At 44.7% G+C, this 16,312-nt stretch overlaps 1 protein-coding gene across 3 annotated transcripts in view; it reads left to right on the top strand.

Moving 5' to 3' along the window:
• ss18 (SS18 subunit of BAF chromatin remodeling complex) overlaps window positions 1-16,312 on the top strand; it is a 62,557-nt gene that overhangs the window by 5,733 nt on the left and 40,512 nt on the right. For all 3 annotated transcript variants that reach the window (XM_060913683.1, XM_060913671.1, XM_060913677.1), the window contains exons 3-6: window positions 7,826-7,910; window positions 8,591-8,732; window positions 10,460-10,684; window positions 11,361-11,522. In XM_060913683.1, the coding sequence (XP_060769666.1) occupies window positions 7,826-7,910; window positions 8,591-8,732; window positions 10,460-10,684; window positions 11,361-11,522 (614 nt within the window). The remainder of the gene's footprint in view (window positions 1-7,825; window positions 7,911-8,590; window positions 8,733-10,459; window positions 10,685-11,360; window positions 11,523-16,312) is intronic.

The following is a 16,312-nucleotide window of genomic DNA, read 5'->3' as shown; positions in this document are numbered from 1 at the left end:
TGGGGTCACGAAAGTAAAACATTTTTCGTCTCAAAACAGTATGTGTTCAAAAGAGTGATATATTTGCATCACAAAACCGTTGCCAAATAAAAAGTCAGACCTCGAAATCGCTTGGCCCTATTTTCTCTCCCTCGGTATCACTGCGCGCTGCCGCCAGGTGACAGCCACGGCTGTTTCATTCATTGTTTACTGCTAGCAAAGTTAGCGACAACATGTCTGACTACGACAGCGACGTTGAAAACATTGACTTCATCTCACAGCCAAAGGGATATCTTTATGAACCCAAATATACAGATGAAGAAATTCGCCAGATGGAGTTAGAACGGGCAGAGAGAGAAAGAGAAGTGGAAGAAGGTGAAGCTGGAGCCGCAGCTTGTTAGCGCCGCTGATCTGAACTCCTGATCACTGCCAAACAATGGGAAAGGTGTTGATTCCTGCGCAGATGTCAACATGACAGCGCGCAGTGATGCCGAGGGAGACAAAATATAGCGCCAAACAATTGCGAGGTCTGACTTTTTATTTGACAACGGTTTTGTGATGCAAATATATCACTCTTTTGAACACATACTGTTTTGAGACGAAAAACGTTTTACTTTCGTGACCCCAACAAACTTGCCGGACTACTTTCGTCTGGACCAAAACTGGACAAGAAAAGGACTCACAGGATGCTGTCAGGGGTAAGTCAGTGTGTTTGCACGACACTGTTGACGGGGATGCCATACAGATTCATGTCAAAAATCCCCAACTGGGCAATTCCATGTAAATGTCAACCTCACCATGCAAAAATAAAGCAACATGTAATACATCAAAACCACTCCCAGAGATCTCACCTAGGCCTGTATTTTACAGATATGAACAAGCTGAACCAATTTGTAACCAACCTAATATGTCACTGTCAGTCTTTCTTTCTTATAATGTAAAACCCAAGCTAAAATCAACTTTGATCATGTACAATTCTATATTATTGCCACAAGCCACAGAAATGTATGCTAAAATCCGCAAAACAGCAAAACAATAGCCATCCTAAATATTATTTAAGAACTTTGATAGTTTTAGCTGATATTTAGAGAGTTTTTCAAAGGGTTATGGTGGTTAAATTGCTGATTTTCTAAACATATGCCATGTCTATTTCAGACGCGTCACATCCATAACGGAATTTGGTCACATCCATAACGCTGACTTTTCCTTCCGAAACTCTGCATGAAATACAAAATATTTTAAACAAAGATTTTTTTAATATTCACCTTGGACCCCTCTATCAAATGGATATCTCCATTTCGACATTAGGTTTACAATTTCACAGAGTTTGATAAAAATGTACAGTCACCCAAGAAAAGTGATACTTTTTCTGTCACGTCCATAACGCATCTTTTATTGGCATTTTCTGGCATGCCCTAGATGTACTATGGGAATTGTTCTTGTTCTATCACTTCTCCAGTATGGTACAGCCTTAAAATATGCAACACCTGTTTAAATACTGGGAGACAATAAAACATGCACTGGGTCATTTGTTGCCATTTTGAGTTCAAGTGTCACGTCCATAACGCTGGAATTGCTCAACCATTGCTTTAAGACCGACAATAATCGCAAGACCGCGAAAGATCGCCATTTTTAAGCGTCGAGAAGCCGCAGCTGTACAAACGCGAAGTCATCCATTATTATTATTGTTGTTGCTACTGCTTCTTCCATGTTGTTTTTGCTTCGATATTCGCGCCAAGGTTTATGCAAACGTAGCGACGTAACTGATGTATACAGCGATGTAATGACGTGGCTTCCCTTAGCACCGCGAGCTATGGAAAAGCAAACTGGTTCTCAGCTGGCTCGCAAGTTGAACGAGTTGTGAACCAGCACCGGCCCCGAACCAGCCCTGGAACTGATTTGGTGGAAAAGGGGTAATGGTGTGCTTTTATGTGTTGGCTTTTAAATCTCTGACGCAGAGAGATTCAATACAAAACTCCGACTCACCCTGGGAAAAGATTTTTAGCTGTTGATTTAACGATCATTCGTGGAGATGACCGTTTCAGACACGATCGTAACCCAGAACTGTTTCTCCCGAAGCCGAAAAACACCCTGTTTAAGAAGCTGACGATGAGGAACACACTCGGTGCTGTGCGGTTCCAGGGAATTAATTAACGACCGGATGCTGTGAAATGTTTTTATTCCTCTTCCAGGACATGAAAATTCATCAACTGTGTATTATCTACTAATTAAAGAAAGACTTTTGTAGTTAAGAACACTCATTTCCAGAAAAGCACACACTCCTCTGTCCCGTGGTCGAAACTCCATCCAAAAATGTTAAATCTGCTTCACCGTATTAACAGTTATGCTTTTCTTTGTTTGATAACACATCGTTAGTTTATGAAGATGAGCGTCTGCTGTGCAAACCTCTGTGAACGAGCTGTTGCTATGGAAACGACAAGATATTAGAACGAAAGCGAGAATTTTGTTCTCATAAACTGTAAACAACAGGGCTCGACATTCACGGTAGTCCGACTGTCCGGGACAAGCGAATGTTTGGTCCAGATAAGTCAAATCCACATCTGCGTGTCCGACGGGACGATTTGTTGAAAGTCCCCATTTTTATAGAAATTATTCCAGAGTTACATCAATAACGTTCCACCAAAACTAGTTCAGTCCCCTCCGTGTTATTGTTTATGAAATTGCGTAGAAGCCGAGGACAGCAGGTGTGTGTGTGTGTGTGTAAGAATAACCACGATCAAACACCTCAATAAAATAAATATCTGCGGTGAATCTTTATTTCATTCGGATTTTTTTGATTGTTTTTTGATTGTCCTTTGTCTGGTTCCAGCGCTCGAAAAACCGCATGTCCGATCGTCCGAGACAACTAAAGTATCGGCAGAGACGAGTAAAACTCGAATGGTAATCGTCCGATCGGACGACTAAAGTTAGTGCTGGCAACCTCAGCAGCACAGGCAACCGCTCCGTGATGCAGGCCTGAACTGTCAGTTCGGCAGTAGCATGTTTCAATAATAATAATTTATTCTTCTTCTGCAAAGTGAATCGCGTGTCGTGACATCTGACTCCTCGTCAAAACAGAGTTCACCTGTGTCGATCGAAAATCCTGTTTTCCTGGATAAAATGAATCCTACCAAGCGTCAGAGACACTGACCGTATGCTCACTCTGCGCTAAGAGAGCAGGGAGCCAGTCGAAAGCGGCTCGTTTCGTTTCGTGGGAAATGCGTTAAAAGGTTTTATTCATCAGCATGACAAGATGTAAAAGTACAAAAAAAAATATTTTGAGAAAATTAGTGAAATTTCCTGGTTTTTGGTTGTAATTCGTTGAAGTAGGCGTGTGTTCGAGTGTACTGGAAAAGCTCGGGGTCCACGGAATGATGTAATTATGCCAGTTGGCTCAGGGTGATGAGGGTCAAGGACATTGTGTGCCAGCAGCGCGGTTGAAGCAGCCAGGCCTCAAACTCTGAACTTTTATATCATGATTGGAGTTAATAATAAACGATACCACTGAATAATGTTCCTGACCTCTAACTAGTGTGTATATATATATATATATATGTTATTTACCAGCTGGGAGGTCCGTATGGTGAAATACCGTGACCGAGGTATTGAGGTATTTCACCTGACGTCACAGGGTCACGTGATGCCCCGGTGTCCGCCATTTTGAAGGTCAAGCTAGCTAATGTCAACAACATAGTAGCTAGTATGTTACTGTAGCAATGTTTACGTTCAGTCATTTGGATGACTGTTAAAACCTTTCAGTCTCAAGTTTTTCCCTTTACTGTATTTACTAGTTTACTGTAATTATGATCCGGCAGCTATTTACACCGGATCCAGTGTAAATAGCTGCCGGAATGCGCTCCGGCTTGCTCCCCCTCAAATTAAGCAGCACGCTCCAGCTTGCTCCCGGAGTGCTCCGGCCGAGGTTCCGGAGCGCGCTCCGGCTTGCTCCCCCTCAAATTAAGCAGTGCGCTCCGGCTTGCTCCCCCTCAAATTAAGCAGCGCGCTCCGGCTTGCTCCCGGAGTGCTCCAGCCGAGGTTCCGGAGTGCGCTCCGGCTTGCTCCCCCTCAAATTAAGCAGCGCGCTCCGGCTTGCTCCCGGAGTGCTCTGGCCGAGGTTCCGGAGCGCGCTCCGGCTTGCTCCCCCTCAAATTAAGCAGCGTGTTCCGGCTTGCTCCTGGAGTGCTCCGGCCGAGGTTCCGGAGTGCGCTCCGGCTTGCTCCCCCTCAAATTAAGCAGCGCGCTCCGGCTTGCTCCCCCTCAAATTAAGCAGCGCGCTCCGGCTTGCTCCCGGAGTGCTCCAGGAGCAAGCCGGAGCGCGCTGCTTAATTTGAGGGGGAGCAAGCCGGAGCGCGCTCCGGCAGCTATTTACACTGGATCCGGTGTAAATAGCTGCCGGATCATAATTACAGTAAACTAGTAAATACAGTAAAGGGAAAAACTTGAGACTGAAAGGTTTTAACAGTCATCCAAATGACTGAACGTAAACATTGCTACAGTAACATACTAGCTACTATGTTGTTGACATTAGCTAGTGCTAACAGCTAGCTGCTAGTACACTGCTACAACACAGACACCGACCCTAATAATACAGTTCTTGGTCATTGCCTGGTAACAGCAAATTTATAACGGGCCATGTCTCAACAGACTAAGAAGTTATTTCAATGACATTTAATAACATTTTGTTTATCCTGAGGACCGAAAGTAAATGAAAATGTGAACAAACCTTAGCTGTAATAAGATGGCGACCACCGGCTCCAGGGACGACCCGCTGATGTAGGCATGTTACCCAGCCTGACACAAAATATTTGTAGGCATCCAAACTCTTATACGCTTTCAGATCAATACCTGTGTATGGCGATGGGTTTTTAACGACATAGGTATACAGATCATGTGGGCCGAAGTCAGGTAAAGACGAGGGCTTCGTGTACTTCCGTACGTCAGTGAACAATCCTGGTGGAAGCAGGTAAACGTCGTTCTCTAAGCCTGCTAACCTCAATTTTTGCAAATACCTCTCCCTCTGCTCGCCCTGTAAATGCCCTACGTCGCTGGATAGTGAAGGTGTTTTCTGCATCTCGCTCCTTTTTCTTTTATGTTTTTCGTTTGTCGCCTTCCTTGCATTCAAACTGATTCGAGCCGTGACGTCCAAAATGGCAGCCTAACGATGCATCACATGACTTGGTCACGTGGGTGAAAAACCTCAATTGAAAGTACTGAGCGAGGCCCTCTGGGCCGAGGTCACGGTATTTCACCATACAGACCGACCTTTAGCTGGTAAATAATATATTTATTTTTTCTTTCCCAAATTCTAGCAGAAAACGAGAGCGCCGAAAGGGAAAACCGAGCCGAGCTGCCATTTTGAATCCTCATTCACGGCTGTAATGCAAATTGCTTCCTCCTCGGTATACAAGTGCACTTCCATGGCAGGAAAAAAAACTACATTTTGCCGCCTATGTAGTCCCCTATTTATACAAAATTGAGTCATTCAGGATTCAGCCATGTTTTTGCTCAGCGTTAGCAACAGTTACAGGTTTTTAGCTTTCTCCTGAAATGCTTTCTTTTATTTCTTCTTCCTCAGGGTAGTAAAACTCGCTTTCGCTGTGAACACTGTCGTTATCGCTATCCATGCTGTAAAATTAATGCTATTCTCCTGAGAAATGCTGGCAAACATTTATAAGATTTGTGATAATCTTATAAATACATCTTATTTAAAAAAAATGTTGACAAAAAAATTCTACTATGTTTTTTGTTGTTGTGAACGAGCGAGTCGCCAGAGGTCCGTAACCGGGGTTCGTACTGTAGGATACGGACCCGCTTGCCAGCCAATCAGAGCGCAGGATTTGGACCACGAAAAAAATAAAGCAACTTATTTTAAAGTGCAGATTCTGGACCAATTTCTTTCTTTTTTTTAATATGAAAGTATGTCCCTTTACACACTCATCCAGAAGGGTAATTTTGCACAAGGCTATCTGTCTACAGCAGAAAAAATAAAATAACAAAACATGTCTGGAAAAATCCCAAGGGAGTCTGGAGCCAGATTCGTGACGTCGCCAGCAGGCTGCGCGAGCTTTGCACAGTTTCAGAAAACACTGGGAAAGTTTGAAAAAAGTAGGCATTTAAACTTGTTTTTGTGCAATACTTCGTTTGGAAAACAGTTTTCAAAATGGCGGCGCTGACACCTGGCTGACACGTCACATTTCGAAGTCTCGTGAAGATCGGGCGGATAAGCGACACCTGCCGTGGACCAAAGGAACTAAATTCGACACGGCTAAAAACCGAACAGGCCGATCAGTCTAATATTTATGCTGTGTTCACACTTATACCAGTACGAAAGTGGTATAACTGTATCGATACAAAGTATAGCGGTACAGTTTAGTGCATCTGTCCACACTAGCGAGAAATGTTTGCGGTTTTCTTTCATGGTAGTTGAAATGCGCGTACGCGAAATGTTTCCGTGGTTACCGAGTAACTTCCTTCCGAGAATATGGCGGATGAAACAACGCGTGTGTGCTTTTTGTTGTCAATGTACAGTCTGTATTTCTGGTGGTCATTTATTCAGTCGAATCGTATAAAACACGTGAGGCAGTTCTCCCCCCTCGCTTTCTCCCTCTTTCCTTCTCCCCCCTCGCTTTCTCCCTCTTTCCTTCTCTTCCCCTCCCTTTCTCTCTCTTCCCTTCTCTTCCCCTCCCTTTCTCCCTCTTTCCTTCTCTTCCCCTCCCTTTCTCCCTCTTCCCTTCTCTTCCCCTCCCTTTCTCCCTCTTCCCTTCTCTTCCCCTCCCTTTCTCCCTCTTTCCTTCTCTTCCCCTCCCTTTCTCCCTCTTCCCTTCTCTTCCCCTCCCTTTCTCCCTCTCCCCTTCTCTTCCCCTCCCTTTCTCCCTCTTCCCTTCTCTTCGCCTCCCTTTCTCCCTCTTTCCTTCTCTTCCCCTCCCTTTCTCCCTCTTCCCTTCTCTTCCCCTCCCTTTCTCCCTCTTTCCTTCTCTTCCCCTCCCTTTCTCCCTCTTCCCTTCTCTTCGCCTCCCTTTCTCCCTCTTTCCTTCTCTTCCCCTCCCTTTCTCTCTCTTCCCTTCTCTTCCCCTCCCTTTCTCCCTCTTCCCTTCTCTTCCCCTCCCTTTCTCCCTCTTCCCTTCTCTTCCCCTCCCTTTCTCCCTCTTCCCTTCTCTTCCCCTCCCTTTCTCCCTCTTCCCTTCTCTTCCCCTCCCTTTCTCCCTCTTCCCTTCTCTTCCCCTCACTTTCTCCCTCTTCCCTTCTCTTCCCCTCACTTTCTCTCCCTTTTCCCTTCTTCCTCCTCCCTTTTCCCCCTCCCTCCCTTTCTCCCCCCTTTCTTTGCTCCATGTAGCTCCACGGTTGTTTTGAGCCATTTTGACGTTTTATTTACAGCTGGAAAGCGCGTGCGTATTGTATTGTATGAATAACCCGGAAGACGTCGGAATGGTTCATTGCGCTTGCGCATTATATTTGTATCGATACAGAGCCGCTTCATCTGTCCACACTACAGCGAAGCGCTACAGTACCGATACTGTACCGGTACGAAACCCATACATTTGTGGGTTTCGTACCGATACAGTTATACCGCTACAGTACCGGTATAGTTGCTAGTGTGGACAGGTGTTGCGGTACGAAAGTAGTTTCGTATCGGTACAAAATCCCCAGTGTGGACAGGGTATTAGTTGCCACTACGATTCTAAGGTCACTAAAACCAAAGACGTAATTGAACAACACGTTAATTAAGCTATAAAGCAAGTTTAAAAATGACTTCCCCTTTAACACTGAGGTTTACGTCTCTGGATGTGGATTTGTCCTGCACTGTTGAATATTAATGCACCCACCCTGTGGTCTGTTCGTCTTCTAGTTACCAGCAGATGCTTCACAGAAATCTGGTCTACTTGGCCACAATAGCAGACTCCAACCAGAACATGCAGTCTCTCCTCCCGGCTGTGAGTATCGCTGGTGTTCCTTCGACAGAAACCACACCAGGTTGCATCTTGTACACTTATGCTTGTCTTTGCAAAGCCTTTTCTGTCCGATTTTTGAGAATCTGGTTAGACTGACGTGCTCGAGCGCCATGATTTGATTATTTTCTTCTGTAGTGTTTGAGAGACACCACACCGTCCCCCCCCCCCAAAAAAAATAAAAAAAACACAGCCAGGAATTTAAATCGAGCCACTTTTTTGATCAGTATTGAACTTTGGGTCACGTGGCTTTTCTTTCGCCGTCATCCCGTCAGACATCCGTGTTAGACACGGGAATTGTTCAATACGAAGCAGTGAAATAAACCCGGACGACTCTTGATCTCTCTAAATTCTCGCAGGTCGGATCACGGCCCGTGACAGATCAGTCAGTGCAGCTCGTGATGCTTTTCAGAGTCAGGTCCCCCCCCAGCTTATATATTCATCACCGCGGGGCTGGGCGTTTCCCCTCCCACCCCACCCCACCCCACCCGAAGATGAATAATGTAGGAAGCTGCACGAGTGACCTGTTTACTGCCTGCTGCTGTAGCGAGATCTCCACAGTTTGTTGCAGAGACTGACTTTTACAAGCAAAACTTGTCACCGTTTTCCTCGGAAGTCGTTTCAGTAGACACCGATTAGATTTAACACAGCCCTGCTCTTTCCAGCCCCCCACACAGAACATGGGCATGTCAGGGGGCATGAATCAGAGCGGCGCGCCCCCACAGCCCCCCCACGGCCACAGCATGCCCTCAGACGGCCCGCCCTCCGGCCCGCACATGCAGAACCAGATGAACGGCCAGATGCCTGGTAAGAGAGCAACATTTAACATAGATAATTGTACAACCCCGATTCCAAAAAAGTTGGGACAAAGTACAAATTGTAAATAAAAACGGAATGCAGTAATTTACAAATCTCAAAAACTGATATTGTATTCACAATAGAACATAGACAACATATCAAATGTCAAAAGTGAGACATTTTGAAATTTCATGCCAAATATTGGCTCATTTGAAATTTCATGACAGCAACACATCTCAAAAAAGTTGGGACAGGGGCAATAAGAGGCTGGAAAAGTTAAAGGTACAAAAAAGGAACAGCTGGAGGACCAAATTGCAACTCATTAGGTCAATTGGCAATAGGTCATTAACATGACTGGGTATAAAAAGAGCATCTTGGAGTGGCAGCGGCTCTCAGAAGTAAAGATGGGAAGAGGATCACCAATCCCCCTAATTCTGCGCCGACAAATAGTGGAGCAATATCAGAAAGGAGCTCGACAGTGTAAAATTGCAAAGTGTTTGAACATATCGTCATCTCCAGTGCATAATATCATCAAAAGATTCAGAGAATCTGGAAGAATCTCTGTGCGTAAGGGTCAAGGCCGGAAAACCATACTGGGTGCCCGTGATCTTCGGGCCCTTAGACGGCACTGCATCACATACAGGCGTGCTTCTGTATTGGAAATCACAAAATGGGCTCAGGAATATTTCCAGAGAACATTATCTGTGAACACAATTCACTGTGCCATCCGCCATTGCCAGCTAAAACTCTATAGTTCAAAGAAGAAGCTGTATCTAAACATGATCCAGAAGCGCAGACGTCTTCTCTGGGCCAAGGCTCATTTAAAATGGACTGTGGCAAAGTGGAAAACTGTTCTGTGGTCAGACGAATCAAAATTTGAAGTTCTTTATGGAAATCAGGGACGCCGTGTCATTCAGACTAAAGAGGAGAAGGACGACCCAAGTTGTTATCAGCGCTCAGTTCAGAAGCCTGCATCTCTGATGGTATGGGGTTGCATTAGTGCGTGTGGCATGGGCAGCTTACACATCTGGAAAGACACCATCAATGCTGAAAGGTATATCCAGGTTCTAGAGCAACATGTGCTCCCATCCAGATGACGTCTCTTTCAGGGAAGACCTTGCATTTTCCAACATGACAATGCCAAACCACATACTGCATCAATTACAGCATCATGGCTGCGTAGAAGAAGGGTCCGGGTACTGAACTGGCCAGCCTGCAGTCCAGATCTTTCACCCATAGAAAACATTTAGCGCATCATAAAACGGAAGATACGACAAAAAAGACCTAAGACAGTTGAGCAACTAGAATCCTACATTAGACAAGAATGGGTTAACATTCCTATCCCTAAACTTGAGCAACTTGTCTCCTCAGTCCCCAGACGTTTACAGACTGTTGTAAAGAGAAAAGGGGATGTCTCACAGTGGTAAACATGGCCTTGTCCCAACTTTTTTGAGATGTGTTGTTGTCATGAAATTTAAAATCACCTGATTTTTCTCTTTAAATGATACATTTTCTCAGTTTAAACATTTGATATGTCATCTATGTTCTATTCTGAATAAAATATGGAATTTTGAAACTTCCACATCATTGCATTCCGTTTTTATTTACAGTTTGTACTTTGTCCCAACTTTTTTGGAATCGGGGTTGTAGTCCGTCACGCCGATGTGACGGATTTAAAGCTTTTAATCGGTCATTACTCAACAGCGACGAGTTAACAAGGTGTGTTTTGTCTTCAGGACCGAACCACATGCCCATGCAGGGCCCAGGGCCCAACCAGCCTCCCAGCATGCCAAGCGGCTCCATGAACATGCCTCCCAGCAGCCACAGCTCCATGGGCGCCTACAACCACGCCGTTCCCTCCTCCCAGGCCATCAGCAGTCAGGGCCAGATGAACATGAGCCAAGGCCAGCCAATGGGCAGCTACGGGCCCAGACCCAGCATGAACATGCAGCCCAACCAAGGTACCGCACAGCCGCCGCATGACGCAAACCGTATGACTGATCGTTTAACGTTCGTAGCGCGACACAGCAGTACCAGGGGTGGCTAAATCAATTCATTAGCTAGCGCGTAGGCGTGTCATGCTTACCCGGAAATAAATCAGCGTTGTAGAAGAGAGAAATCAGCTGGTCTTGCTCCTGTTGATTAAGAAGCAGTTCTGTAATATGGCTGTCTTAGGCTCCCAGCCTCATCTCCTTCTGAAGGAACATTATAACAACAATCACAGCTGATTTATATCCAAAAGTTAAACTCTCTTTTCTATTCTTTATTCCTACGCTCGTATTTTAAGAGCCTCCGAGCAGTTCCAAGAGCCTGAATATATAAGCCTTACTTATTACAAATATATATATATATATATATGTAATATATATTTTTCCCCCTTTGGGGGGGGCTGTAATTGCGAAAGGGAATTGCGAAAGGGTATTTTAATAACCTGGACGTTTGAGAATGGAACTCGGATGAGTTTTATTCACTTTCTCGGTGACTTGTAGCACTTTGCTCGACGTCTAATGCGCAAGTAGGGTTTCTTTTAATGTCCGTGAGCTCCAAATTGATTTCGAGAAACTGTGAAGGGACTTGTTTTATGGAGCTTTTATGTTACCGAGCTGAAACGTGCCTAAACATTACGGTCATCCTTAGGTCCCCTGATGCACCAGCAGCCTCCTTCGCAGCAGTACAACATGCCCCCTGGTGGTGGAGGGCAGCATTACCAAGGACAGCAGAACCCCATGGGCATGATGGGCCAGGGCAACCATGTGATGGGACAGAGACCCATGCCTCCTTACAGACCACCTCAGCAAGGTTCAGCTTCTTTACACACTCACTGTCTCAGCTACTGATCATCTTTACTTATACAGGCTTTCGTCTAAACCGGGGAACAGGGGCGCTGCGCCCTCTTACCGAAATGCCGATTGAACCCCAAGTCACACTTAGGCCATGCACTTATATGCTACTGCACAACATGCAGTCTTTCTCAAAACCACCTTTTCTCCGTGAAAACATCCCAGCAACACTACGTGACAATGTGTCTGATCATCAAATACGTTATAATTACTCCAAAAATATTCCAATCATAGTAGATACACCGCCAGACGGTGCAAAAACAATCCGAATTGGTGTTTTCCAGACCGAGGCGCCATGTTGTTTAGTGGTTTACTTGTCGCGGCTGCTCTCGCGAGATTTGACATGGGTTACATACAAGGTCAGCTGACTTGTAGAGCGAGATTTCTCGAGACTGAATGACCTTTCACCCACCAGCGCGGGAGCTTCTGACAGAAGTAGTTCGCGAGTTGTTTTTGTTGACACTTGGGCATTTAAAGATGTCATCCCGCGGCACGAAACGGAAGAAAGCCAAAGACTGTCCGGGGCAGAAGAAGATTACTTCTTTCTTTTTCAATGTTGACAAACAATTTGTTACAATTTCTCTCTCAGATAGCCTCAGAATGTCCCATTGGAGCCTCAATTTTTCAAAGGCTTCGCACGGCGGAGGGGGGAGGAACGGACAACCGGCACCATCCCCCCCGCCATGGTGAGCGCCTTCATACTAGAGGTCTGCGCGGGACAGAATTTTCAGTCCAGCTCCCGCATTGCGCAGTCCCGCTCCCGCAAAGAATTATGATTTTCAGTCCCGCTCCCGCCTGCGCCTGCGCCTGCCATATTTTGTCCCGCTCCCGCCCGCAAATCCCGCATGATGCAGACGTTCGCGTTATTTCTCACGAAAGTTCTTGTCATTGGCTTGGGGAATTAAACACGCTGAGCTTAGCTGAGCTCTCCACTGACCGATCCTTCATTTATTGTAAGTTTATTGTTTAGACTCTGACATTCTGCTGACATATTCCAAGTTGAGCGCTGCATGCGCTCATGATTGACAGCTCTCGCTTTGATTGACAGCTCTCGCTTTGATTGACAGCTCTCGCTTTTCGCACTCGCACTCCCACTTCCGAGTCTGTGGCGTTATGATTCCAACCGCGATTTCATTCTCCTCTCATATGAAGTGCTGCGCAACCACAACCAGCTCCTCAGATTATACACTGTCTATTTCTCGCTTTAAATTGAACAATCTGTGCGATACACAGTCCTTTTTAATACTAGTTAATACTTTTTAATACTTTTTTAAATACTTTTTAATACTTAGGACTAATACTCTTGACTTTTTAACGGTAAATGTACCTCTTTTTAAAGCAGCACTTACTTCTGAAGCACTGTGAGCTTCACTAGAGGAGCTCTGCTCTTCTGCCATGATCGGAGATCTCAAGCACGGAAGAGCGGAAAGGAATCGGAAACGTACGCGAGATTAGACCACATCCGCAAATTTAGGCATCTTAAAATGTTTTTATTAATGCCAAATAAAATATCCAGCACAAATTATATACGATAGACATAAATTAATAATTTATAAATTTAATTTGAAACACGTTTTTAGTTAACGGGACTGCAGCTTATCACCTCTCCCGCCCGCGCCCGCATTGTGCACTCCCCCTCCCGCCCGCGCCCGCAATGAGCTTTCAAAATTTGTCCCGCACCGCACTGCTTTGCGTCGGGTCCCGCGGGACTCCCGCGGGAGTGCAGGGCTCTACCTCATACTAAATTTTTCTAGAAAAACCCCTGTTATAGAACATTTTTCATGCATTAACACGAGACGTGGCACCGAACCGATACCCATTTTCTGTATCCGGCAACTCCGAGCACAAAATGGTGGATCAGATTTTTGGAGAAAACGTATCAGATGATCAGACCGTGTCACAAACGCCGAAGATTGAATTGAATTCGGAAACAAAAGTGTATAAAGTGCTTAATTTAAACAAAATCTAAAGCTGAGGAGTTATTTAACCCTTCGCCGGCGAAGCTTGACAGGTTTAGAACGAGTAGATAAATATCTTCGAGTTTTTCATCCTACAAGCATGATAAACATATTGAGACAAACTTTATCCTTTACACTTTCCTATGTGCCCACTGCTAAATAAGGCCATTATTAAAAAATGTTCTGTTTCCGGTCCACCGGCCGGGTGAGTGCCGTTTAAATTTTTTTTTTAACGCCGATTTTTCGACATTTTTTTTTCGGGTTCGTAAATCTAAAATCGAACTTGACATTTCCACATTCCCAGGGCTTTCCACTAAGGCTCGTACTAGCCAGCCATGACAAATAAGTAGCCAGCCGGGGGGGGGAGTAAACACAAAATAAACTCCTGTGCACGCAGTTCCCAGGATTAAATGTATTTTCCACAGACCATTTATTTATTCACTTTACTCAAATACAAAGTAAAATGGCAGTAAATCTTCTTTCTTTTCTTGCGTATTGCATCATGAGGCGTTCCTGGCTTGTAAATCTCTTATTTTCGGTGCATGACACATTCACGCAGCTGAGCATGCTATGAATTAACAACGACAACGGTCTGCAGTGGGGCTACACAATTACACACTCAGCGAACATTTCTCCATTTGTGTATGAAAATACACTCCAACCACTCAGTTTGGGTTCATTTACAACCAACGGTGTCTTTTGTGCCAGCACGTAATTGAACGAGAGAAGACTGGTTTACCGGAGACAAAATAAGCGTCATCTCTGCTTCTGTTCCCTCCGACACACTACTGCCTCCGCCAAGTGCGCACACACACACCGCATGTTGGGGCCGCGGATGAGTTACTCTCCCCTGATCAACGGAGTCGGCGGGGAATTTGTGGTTATTATCGGTACAAACAGCGCGAATCACAACTTAAATGAGTGCGGTTCAGTTTGACATTATTGTCAGTCCATTAGATAAATATTTAATTTTATTAAAATCGAAAATTAATATTTAGAGCCTGTGGGCTACAAAAATAATAGTCATTAAAGTAGCCGGCTGGATTTAATTGTGTAGCCGGCAGCCGGCGCTTGTGGAAAGCCCTGCATTCTGCGCAGAATATAGAATCGAATCAGCTCTGTGCATGCGCCGTGCGGGACAAAAAAACGGCAGCCACCATGAAGGAAGGAGATCCGGAGTTTTCAAACATTTGCTTAAGTGTGAAATCGCAAAATGGTATTCTAGCGAACAACAAAATAGTAAAGATTCAGAAAAACAAATCATTCAGTGATCATTTTAATCGTGTAATTTCATCCGAGCTAGGGATGTTAACCGATGACCGTTTGACCGGTGGTTGACCGAATCAACGTCAACCGGTTAATTTTTTTTTGGTTGTCGGTGGAAAAAAAAAAAACAATCGTTTTGAAGCTACCGATTTTGGAGCGGAGAACCTGGAATTCTGTGTTGTAAACGCTTGGGCCATGCCATGCGGTGTAAGGACGACAGCTGACAAATCAGAAACACCCATTCAGTCATGTCCCGCCCTCCCACCCCAGTTAAAGACAGCTGACAAATCAGAAACACCCATTCAGTCATGTCCCGCCCCAGTTGAAGACAGCTGTCACTCGGCGAAAGAAAAAAAGTGTAGACACAGGCTTTTTAGCTTACAAATTACTATTCTGTTTTTTTTTATTATTATTATTATTAGAAGGCACATGGAGTTTAGTCCCGCCTTGGCCAGTGCATTCTGAAAGTATGTTTCGGTCTGTAGCCAACAATGCATGTTATTGCAGATCATATCTCTCCACGCAAACTAAAGGCGCAGATGCCGACTTTTTCACGGCTTTTTCATGGACTGTAACGGCATTTGCTTATGGAGTAATTTTAATACACAATTTACTCTGATGAAATTATTCAGACACTCCAACGCCCCCCCCCCCCCCAAAAAAAAAATCGGATCTGCATGAGCCGTGAAAAAGGCGCGCCGTTTGCATCCCTGTTTAAACTCATAGGTTAACCAACTTTAACCGGCTAATGAGGCTCGGTGGTCAGTCAAGATTTTTTTTTAGTTTTCGCCATCCCTAATCCGAACTAGGCCTAATGGTCGATTTAGAACTACAAAAAGTCCGTGTGTCGGACATTTTAAGTACCTTTGTAAAAGTTTTGCAAATGTTGCAGTCAGCATTTAAAATGCTAACTTAAAGTTTTTGTACAAGTTTCAGTTGATTAAACTGTCATTTTATTAAATGTGTCTGCTTTTGTAATAAAATACTGAAAGAAAAAGCAAACACAGCATTGCGATTTCTTATCCATATATATATATATAATAATAAAAAAAAAATCCCTCCCTCCCTACTGAAAATTTTTTTGCTCACCCGGTGGGCAGGAAACGGATTTTTTTTAAGGATGGCCGAATATTATAGTTTTTAAATGACCTAAATTAGATGAAACCTAAAACTCGTCCCCCTCCTCAGTCCCACCGGAGTTGGAGCGCTGAGTGCGCACGTAGACATTCATAAAAGACTGTTCACATGATAACAGCATGAAAATCACTTCCACTCTTTTGGTTTCTCTTTCGCGGTGCGAACGCCCACCGCAAACAGGATAAAATCGGTCAGACATAGTTTAGGATATTTGGAGGTAAAACTTGTTGCGAGGTGGCGCGCGGATTTTATGCGCTTCGGATGATTCAGGACAGCGATTCAGTTCAGTCTTGAGAACCGCGACGCTGATGACGAGCCGCGTTTTTACTTCGACTCGATCCAGCCGAAGATCAGCTGGAGTGAGTGTAAATATTTCTTCTATTTATTA

The sequence above is a fragment of the Neoarius graeffei genome, chromosome 1 (genome assembly GCF_027579695.1).
Source record: "Neoarius graeffei isolate fNeoGra1 chromosome 1, fNeoGra1.pri, whole genome shotgun sequence".
Taxonomy (NCBI): Eukaryota; Metazoa; Chordata; class Actinopteri; order Siluriformes; family Ariidae; genus Neoarius; species Neoarius graeffei.
The sequence above is the reverse complement of the archived record's forward strand: the minus strand, read 5'-3'. Positions and strand labels throughout refer to the sequence as shown.